The sequence below is a fragment of the Pygoscelis adeliae genome, unplaced genomic scaffold (assembly GCF_000699105.1).
Source record: "Pygoscelis adeliae isolate BGI_AS28 unplaced genomic scaffold, ASM69910v1 Scaffold57, whole genome shotgun sequence".
NCBI classification, from domain to species: Eukaryota; Metazoa; Chordata; class Aves; order Sphenisciformes; family Spheniscidae; genus Pygoscelis; species Pygoscelis adeliae.
The window spans coordinates 1,116,970-1,126,940 of NW_008825615.1; the positions used below are offsets into that span (position 1 = coordinate 1,116,970).

The 9,971-nt window shown below is 42.8% G+C and overlaps 1 protein-coding gene across 1 annotated transcript; it reads left to right on the top strand.

Moving 5' to 3' along the window:
* The first annotated feature begins 2,914 nt into the window (after positions 1–2,914).
* Positions 2,915–9,922, top strand: GJB7 (gap junction protein, beta 7, 25kDa). The gene is made up of 2 exons (XM_009333100.1): positions 2,915–3,608; positions 9,195–9,922. Exons 1-2 carry the CDS (start codon positions 2,915–2,917, stop codon positions 9,329–9,331), a joined length of 831 nt encoding a protein of 276 aa, XP_009331375.1. The 3' UTR covers positions 9,332–9,922.
* Positions 9,923–9,971: the final 49 nt, after the last annotated feature.

A 9,971-nucleotide genomic window follows, 5' to 3' on the forward strand; every position in this document is an offset into this window, starting at 1 on the left:
TAAAGTTGAGCCCGGGAAGAAGGGAGGGGTGGGGGGGAGGTGTTTTCAGATTTAGTTTTTATTTCTTATTATTGTACTCTGATTTAATTGGTAATAAATTAAACTAACTTCCCCAAGTCGAGTCTGTTTTGCACATCCTTATCTCAACCCACGAGCCTTTCGTTATATTTTCTCTCCCCTGTCCAGCTGAGGAGGGGAGTGATAGAGCGGCTTTGGTGGGCACCTGGCGTCCAGCCAGGGTCAACCCACCACACAATACCATGAAACAGGCTCTGTGGCCCTTTAGGCTTGTGGCTGAAGGTTGTCCTATACAACCATTTCTCAACATCAAGCGGAGGCTGCAAGTGGGAAAATACAACCAAAGCTCTGCAGACTTCTGGCTGCAGAAGCACCGCTGGCTACAAGACCTGCCCTGCAGTCCTTTAATAAGTTTCAGTTTCTCATCAACAGAGCACGTAGACCAGGAGCCATCTTTAGTCGTGAAATCCCTGCTGCCTCGCTGCCAGACTTCCAGGTGCCAGAATGTGTTGCTGTCTTTCAAAATCGCTTTGCAGGAATTTCATCCATCAGATCTTCTGGCTGGCTAGAATTTGCCCATTGCTCAGGATCTGCTGGAGATTTTAGTCAAATCCTTGATCCCCGTTTTCTTTGGGCAGGACTTTGTTTTCCCCTTCACATCCTTCTCCTCAATGTGGGATTGGCAAAAGCAGGTGTAAAGTTCTTCTTTTCTAATCCCTCTTGCTGCTCAGGTAAGGAAGTAGCAGCTCAGCTTTGGGAAAAAAGACCTCAAGGTAAATTTCTCAATCTGTATTTAGGTATCTCCATGGCCTGATTTCCACCAGTGTTGGTTCCCACTGATTTTTGTGCCTTGTTGGTGACCCAGCATCTCTTTCAAGTCTGTTCCGACTTGTTCAGCTGGAGGCTTAGCACTGGTGTAACTCCAGTCATGGATTGATAGGTGACATTAGGCTTTTTACATTAGAACGGGATGGTGCAGTTCTTATGGCCATTAGCAAAAGCTCACTCATAGCCATACTTGTTTTCCATGGAATAACAAAATTCAGCCTGCCCTTCTATAGGGCTTGTGCACTTAAAATCCTAGGAAAGGCCTTTTGAGGTTTTCCTTCAAAGGAAGGAAATACTCCAGAGGACAGCTCATCCACAAGGTGTGTTCATACACGTTAATATTCACGCTCACTCATGTGAATGTTTTGTTTCCTTGCCTGTGCTTTATTACATAGTAACATCTTCATGCTGTGCTATTCAGCTCCTTTGAGACCGATGTATTGACTGTGTATGATTTATCTAGAAAGCATTAAAGCCCTAGTGCTGATGTCTTGAAGAGCTCGATTTAAACTTCTGCTTGATCTCTAATTGCAGACATGGAGGACAGAAATAGGTCTTTAATGACAAAGTCACCACCCTGCCAAACATATTTAAAAGCATATAAGCGTATGTCTGATAGGATATAAGCCAACTGATATTCCTCTGTTATTCTTTTTTACCTGCAGCATAAAGGAGTAGCTTGGTAACCATTCTTTGTGAGAACATCTTTTTTCAACACCCTTTCCAGTATAAATCAGCAATATATTCATTTCTGCAGCTGTCCCTCAGCTTCTCAAGTAAGTTACCAACTCTAATGGTAGCAATGTAGGAATAGCCAAATAGGCAAATAACCGTGTTTTCCAGCAGAAGTCTGGCCATAGGCAGAGGTCATGAGGGGCTGCAGAATCAAGGGACAGCAAAAGAAGTACTGAGCTTTCCATCTGTGTTGAGCTTTGTGATGCTGAGGCCTAATTACTACGTGTACTCAAACTCGCCAGTTGATGAACTTGCTCACACATCAGTACCAACTGCAGCTACAGCAGCGGCAGCGGGATTTGCACGTGCCACTGCAGCCACAGAGGGGTACATTTTCTCTCCTGCTAGGCAGAGCTTGCAGGAGCAGTAGATGGGATGAGGACATTAAAAGACGGAACGCACAGATCTGGAAACTTCTCAGATGTCCCTCCTCGTGTCTCCCAGCCATTCTGTGTCCTAGGAATGCATCTACTTTTTGCTCTTACAAAACAAGGGAGCTTGGTATCCTCGAAGATCCACGCAGACCTCGGAGGTGGGGCCAGGTGGGAAGGTGGCTGTATGCTCTTGGTGGTTATCTCAGATCTTCTTTTGACTTTGAGGAGAGTCTGGCTGCCAATGGCTCCTTAGGCAGCTCTTCCAAAAGAAGTGTTCCAGAGTTAGAACAGGGGAAGACTTGTGTGGAAAAGAAGCTATAAAATAAAAACATTTTTGGAGCAAAGTTTAGTGCATTTCTTAAATGATAAGAAATACAACAAAGAAAATCCAGTGAAGCAAGACAGGATTTACAATATTGCACAAGTTTACCGAGAAGTTAGACCACAGAAAAAAGAAAACAATTTGCATTTTGGTAGTCAACTTATTACAGGACACATGGCTCCTATACATAAATTTGAAAGTGAAATCTGATTTGACTGTGCTTCATATTTGCATAACTGACAGGGCTAAGTTGAGTATACCTCAGTGATAGAGTGCTAGCCTGAACTTGCCAGAGAAAGCTCCACCTGACGCTCAGGAGACCCTCGGGAAGAACAGGCACATTTTCTTGCAGGGGACAGTTTAACAGAACTATTAGGTTTCAACCTAATCGACAAAACCTATTTTAACAGCAAATAAATTTGTGTAATAGCCTCAGAAGGTAGGAATTAGCAGAACTAAGAGGAGTTTGTTGTTGTTGTTGTTTTCCTTTTCAAATGCTTAATAATTTTAAATTGCTTCAGCTACTGGTTATATTTCACCTTGAATGAATATCTCATTTTTCTTCACCCAAGAGGAAGCATCTCTCTGATCTTGTGTTTTTTTGATACAGCATTTCCTTCTTTCCTTGAGGAGAAAAATGAGCTGGGGATTCCTACGTGATCTGCTGAGTGGAGTGAATAAATATTCAACAGGAATTGGAAGAATTTGGGTAGCAGTTGTGTTCATATTCCGCTTACTCGTTTACATTGCGGCTGCAGAAAACATCTGGAAATATGAACACGATGAATTTGAATGCAATATCAAGCAGCCTGGCTGTGAAAATGTCTGCTTTGACCATTTTTTCCCCGTCTCCCACATCAGACTTTGGGCTTTGCAATTAATCATGGTCTCTACCCCTTCACTCTTGGTTGTTTTTCATGTTGCTTACCGAGAGAACAGAGAGAAACACCACAACCAGAAACTTTATAAAAGTCCAGGAGAGATAGACGGTGGATTGCTGTGCACTTACCTTATCAGCCTTATTTTAAAAACAGGATTTGAAATAGTTTTTCTTGTTCTGTTTTATAAATTGTACAATGGATTCAAAGTACCGCGTCTTGTGAAATGTGACATAAGACCATGTCCCAATACCGTAGACTGCTATATTTCCAAACCCACTGAGAAGATGATTTTCATCTGTTTTCTGGTGGCAACTTCATGCCTGTGCATTGTATTAAATCTAAGTGAATTGAGTTATCTCATTTTCAAACACTCCATAAAATGTTACCTGAAGAGGTACATCAAGAAACATCAAGGCTCAAAAAGTGACTGCCACAAATCAGAGATCATCGGTCACCGCAGACCAGCAGCTGCAGGACAGTTCCACAACAGCTCCCCATCCTTGCCTCTGAATATAGAAGACACATGTGGGAAAAAGCTCCTCGTTGACTTGAAAGAAGGTGGTCAGAGACCACCTTCCTGTTACACAAGCAGTATTTGACGAATTGCTTTTCCAGTCAGCGCTTTACAAAACTGAAAGGATAGTTATGTAGGAAATACTTTTTCTCTATTAATTCCCCCCTACTTGAGTGGATAGATTCAGTCGCATTATGTATGTTGTACATAGAATCATCTAGATCTGTTCATGTTGAAACAAGGTGTAGAAGTCTGAAAATTCCATTAAGTTTTAATATAAACACAGATGCTTACAGTAAATCATGCTGAAACAATTGCTCAAACACTTGTGTTTTGAATATTACACAGAATTGCTTTGGTACAAGCAAGAAGAGGCTTTTTATATGCAGAGTTGGAAGAACCTGGGGTTAAGACGCTAAACAGGGAGGGGGTGTACAGCATTTGTCAAGCGGGTGGATCCGACAGCTGTTGAAATAGCGATCGGAAAGCACTGGCATACAGTGACTGCTGGTGTCTTGAAGTGAGCTGGATGGTCACAAGCCCGTTCCACTGGACTACTGTAAAACATCTCAAATAAAGAAACAAATAATAAGAGGTAGACACATACAGTTCAGCCCACGGTGATAAAGACGGACGTGGTTATTTAGCTATTTGTGGAGCACCTCCTTCTGGAGGTATTTGAGCCCTTTACAGTTTTTAGGGTATTTATCATCAGAACGCATCCTGTAACAAAAGGCACTTGCTCAAACTTGTGCACAGGCAGCCTACACTGGAGCACAGAGTTAACGCCTGGTCACCTGCACTGAGCAGCTCCCGAGTCATTAGACTTTTTTCCTGCTCTGTGGCTGTGGCATTTAAGGGAAAAGATCATTCCCAATTCCCTAGGATCTCAGTGGAGAACTGCGGACCGCACAATGCAGCAAAACAGTAGCCAGCAGTCCTAGTATTCAGTAGCCTGGAATCTGGTCCCTTTAGGGAGGCTGGAAATACTGCTACTCCTCCAGTAGATTTCCCTGCCATAGAAGAATGTGTGAGATCTAAAAATACGAAAAGCGTCCAGTAGAAACAAAGTAAAAAAGAATCACCTATTCCCTCCCCCCAAATTTCAGAATCTCTCTTAAACACCACGCGTCTCTGCTCTTTGTTATGCGCATCACTTGGGCTAACAGGAAAGGGACAGAAATTTGTTGTGTCTTGTCTTGTACCTGGACTTCTGAGACGACAGAAATTAAGTACCTAAAAAGACTTATTTCAGGGTAGTGTTGTTCTCTTTCCATTGCTGGGATGACAGACCTTTGGACATACAGCAGTACTGAGCCTGACCAAAACACACCCTTCAGAGAAAACCACCACCTGCAGTAAGTGGAGCTGCCTGACGATTTTATTGGTCATGCCAGGAAAAAGAGGAGGAAACAGTAGCAAAAGCACGGTAACTATTTTTTCGCCCCAAAACCCCCAGCTTTGGTTACAAAGTATTACTTTTTATGAGTACTGGGGTAGCGGTCACAGAATTAACTTAAAGAAGCCGTGAATCATCTACGTGCTTTTGACTCTGATTTTCAAGCTTTTTTCCTAAATTAAACCTGCTTTTATAAAAAGTGAAAATCCATTTGCTGCCATTGAACTCAACAGCGACAGCAGCCTCTCAGATACCAGCTTGCCAGCGTGTGGCCAGTTAAAGTTTTACATCTCGAGTGAGGCCGAACCGGTGTGTGTATCGAGACGGCGCGCTTCACTCAGTTCAGAACGTTTTCTGTTCGGTCTCTACGTTCACAGAAGGCGGCTCCTGACAGCAGTGCCGTTAGAAACTCTTTTGCGGCTACTGGACGAAACCCGCCAAGCAGCGCATGAAGCAAAGCCGTTGCCCACCAGCCCTGGGCAACTGCGGCGGTCAGTTTGAGTAACTGAGAACAAAAACCAAAGTTATCTCGGCCCTTTTGTACCCTAGCGCATCATTTTTTAAGACAATGGCAACACTGTCAAAATAAAAACTGCTTCCAAAATGACTGTTTTTTAATTATTGAGGACAGATTTTAAGACAGCACATTAATGAAGAGGTATTTATTCTTTAAAGCAAGGTTTATTTGAGAGAAAACAAAGAGAAACAAGCACAGTTTAGCCAACACAGGTTTCTGATTAAATTTGCGCATTAGCTGCTCTCTAATAAGAAAGTATATGAAGTCAGGGCTTGAAGGGTTTTAGAGCATCTCCTAAAGCTCTGTGGCTGGTCAGAGCTTCCCGCTTAGACCCAAAATTTTCCTGTAAAACAAGAACTTCAATTCTTTGGAATGGTTTTATTTCTAATTCCTATCTTCAACAGCCATGAAATGATAAATAAATTCCAAAAGCAACAGGTTTCAAGTCTTGGAGGATACTTCAGTTTTGACTAAGCCAGTACCTTACATGAGAAATATTCTGAAAAATTATTACGGACCAACTCTGCGTAACCCCCCAACTCACTCGTAGCAAACAGCCAGGTGGCTTTTACACCATGTGCTGCAAAATTAGAGGAGTGTTTGACAGAGCCACTAATGAAAAGGAAACGAGCATCACACAAGGCAGCTCTGTCAGAACGTACCTAACCTGAGAGAACAGAAACATGCTCATGTACTTTCTGAACCCCTGCTCTTGGCCAGCATTTGGTCTTTTACTGGCTCCCTCCCTTCCACAGCCCCTTCCCCGCCTTTATACTCCTTCGTGCTCCAGTTCAAGTTTCACTCATCCATCCATCCCTGAAGTCGTTCGCTCTTACATTTTTGGTTCAAATGAGTTTGTAGGCTCAGTCCCTAAACTAAAGGTTTAAGGTCTTTTTTGTGTATTGAACTTCTAAGTCACTCAAAACAGACAAAATTAAAAAAAATTCAAGTGCTATGCTTTTTTCTTTTTAAGTGTAGAAGTACAGTCTCTTCAAGCACATCGCAATTGGTAGGAAGCTGATCTGAGCCCATACTGTAATGGAGAAATAACATGAGCACTCCATGCACTCCGTACAAAAATATTTACCTCGTTCATATTTCAAAACATCTCTGCAAACATTAAAAGATCCAAGTCTTACATAGATCCTTGTTTTCTTTAAAACCCAAGTGATCTCCTTGCCTTGTGACAGATGAGGTTTGGAAAAAAGGTCACAGAAAAAAGCAGGGCAGGGGCCGGAGCTGCTGCCCCAACTCCCGCTTCAGTGAGCTCCTCTAGCCCTGGGGACCTAAACCCCCGGGTAGCGTGCCAGCGCAGGCGGGAGCCCCAACCATTCATATTCTTTGGCACAGAAGCTAACTGCAAGAATACAGCCAACTACTTTCCCTCACCTGAACCGACGACCGTTTTCAGTGTTACTTCTACAAGCATCGCTCCCTCACTATCCAACAGCCGTAGACAGGACATCCCAGCAGAACGCTCTAGGACCAACAGCCCCCCCATCCTGCTGAGAACGACCACCCCAAAACGTGTGAGGACAAACCCACTACTCTTATTTACACTGAATTAGGGCTCAGACAACATAAGATTTCTTTATAGTTAACCACAAAAGAGGCTGACTGCTGGTTTAAAGATGTCTTTCAATCACAAAACAGTCTACACTCTGCATCCAGGCTCCTCGATTTGGTTGCTCCCCCATCAGCAGCAACAACTGCTTTAGTCAGCACATTCCTGATGGCGACAAGGGGTTTAAAAGAAAACGTCTTTGCTGAAATGCACCACAGTTCATGGGTGACATGTCTGGAAGACAGAGACACAGAGGAGGAAGGAGAGAGGGAAGATAGAGAGGGACCGGGCCGCGGGGCCGGCAGCACCCGCAGGTGTCGGGGCACTCCCGCAGGCTGAGGTGGTGCTGGTAGAGCTGGGCTCGGCCACCCTGGAGCCTCATCCCGCCCGGCAGCCCCAAGGGCAGGGGTACGGCTCCAGGCTCCGGAGGAGCTGTCAGTTCAGGCATGCTGCCACTGCTATAGCAGGAGGCATTATACATCGCTCAAGGTAAAATATCTAAATGCAAATACCAAATTTACTTCCTCAGGAACTCTTGTAGGTGGCTCTACCAAACCATAGTGCCCTCTGCAGTCCATGACATCTTAAATCAGACCCTGCCTTCGGTCCCCCGCTTTAAGTTTAAAATACTTTTTTTTTTAAAAAAAGGAAAAAACCCACCATACTAGCTTACCTGTTGGACAGGCTGTCAGTGCCCACCTAAAAGGGAGTGTGCCATGGAGGGCACTGATACACTGGTACAGCACCCACTTTGATTGGATTAATTGGGATAAGAATGAGACAGTATTAAAAAATTTTCACTCTCAGAAATTCAGACCCTACATTCAAATCCAAACCAGAAATTATTGCCTGGATATTTAGGACATTGGAATTCCCCCCCCCTTTTTTTTTTTTTAAATAGCATTCTAGTATAGCACTGTGTAGCTAAATAGTTATCTATTCTCAGTCTAAAAACTGCAAATGATGCAGTATCTATCATCGGGAATGTCAGTGTTGAAACTATTTAACTTACACACACAAAAAGGTATCTTCTAAAAATCTAACAGTCATGAGGTCTGTCGACAGCGACTGCAGTGGTTAGGTAAATCTGAAAACAAGAGATTTCAGGCAAGCTTTGTGGATCCTCTCCAGAGGAGGTTCTCTGCCCTCTTCTCCCCTGCAGAAGATCCCCTCTACAATCACCGTGGCTCACATCCAAGAGCAACTCCGTCCAGGGAGACCGTGCGGCCTCTGGTCGGTAGAATGCGGCATCATGCGCTTATAACCATTATAATGATCTCTCCTAGAGTTAAAACGCAAGGATTTGTTTCGGTTTTATCATTCTCAGACCGCACCTTTGATTTACTAACTCGGCAGAACTATCAGTTTAATCACTCGGGAGGGATCAAAAGCGAGAGGAGCAAACGGGCTCCGTTCAAATGGAAGCACGGGCTTTCTGAGAAGGTACGCGATTTAGCACCAGAGAGCAAACCAAGGGCTATGCCCAAGCTGAAACGCAGTCATCACCTTTCCACTTTTTCATACATAATCCTCACTCTCACAGGTCACTTCGTTTGGTCGTAGGAATGTGCCCTCTGCACTGATATCAAGTAAACTGTCAAAGATTCCAGGTGAATAGCTTAAGAGCAATCAAGTGTAGCATTTAATGCAAAGCTTTACATGGCAAGACAAGTTTATAGAAAAAAAAAAAAAATCAAGCCAATCTCTCCCAGGATAAAGACTATTTTATATTACTGAAGGTAGGTCACATCCAGTAATGAGAATAATCCAAGAAAAATATTTGGTACCACACAATCCAGCTGGCTTGTCCCATCCGAGTTAAGCATAATCACGCACGAAAGCCAACATCGTAGATTCCTGGGTACTGACAGCTCCCACCAACGCATTCACGCTTTTGGTTACTCAACAAACTGGATACCTGTCGTTTCGGTTAGCAGCATACAGAGAAATCGCTCCGATCCCGGGCTCTACCAGCGGCACCGCTTCTGAGGCTCGTTCCAGTGTGGAAAAGAGAGAGGTGGCGAGAGTGCTGCCAGGTACAGTCAGCAAGAGGCAGAGGAGCGCGGAGGGAGCCTATGCCATCAATAGAGCACAACCACCGAGTTTATCTGTAAGATCACAATCTCACTTCCCTTTCAGAAAGTGCCTTGTTTATTCAGTTTTTAGCGGTATGGCATAAGGACTCACGTATTTTATAGATAGATACCAAATTGGTATTATCAAAATAAACCATCTGTTTTATAAACCCACTATTTACAAAAACGGTTTCTGAAGTTTTTTTGTTTTGTTTTTTTAACAAAAATTAAACTATACACCAATCTAAGTTACAGAAACAAAAATAACCTTTATAAGATCACATGTATAAAACAAGAAATGAAATGTGATTTTATTTAAGGCAATACTGGGCTACTTCACAAATCACCACCTCAAATATATACACTGCTCCACACTACTAATTTTCTATCACATTCACAACGGATTCTTTAATACCAAATATTGTTTTAAATCTCCAATGTAGCAAACTATTTTTATTCACATTTCCATTTTTATTATGGAATCATAAATGCTTTGTATCCAATTAAAAGCAATGAAAAATGTAGCTATAAGAAAACTATTATATTTATGACTTAACTACATATGAATATCATCCATAGATACTGGATGTTAAAATTTACAAAAATGAGAGCGTGTCAGTACGTTTAACCTATGAAATGTGAACTTATCCAGCTCCTCTCCTGTAAATAAACGCTTTATGCAAAATAAACTGGATATGGCAGACTTAACTAGTTTTAGTTCAAAAGTTCTTAATTTAAAATGAT

Excerpts from the sequence above, each read along its gene's own strand:
- GJB7 (XM_009333100.1), top strand. The coding sequence starts at position 2,915 with ATGAGCTGGGGATTCCTACGTGATCTGCTGAGTGGAGTGAATAAATAT. Across the intron at positions 3,609-9,194 it reads CCACAAATCAGAGATCATCG|TCAGCAAGAGGCAGAGGAGC; the intron begins GTCACCGCAGAC and ends TGCCAGGTACAG.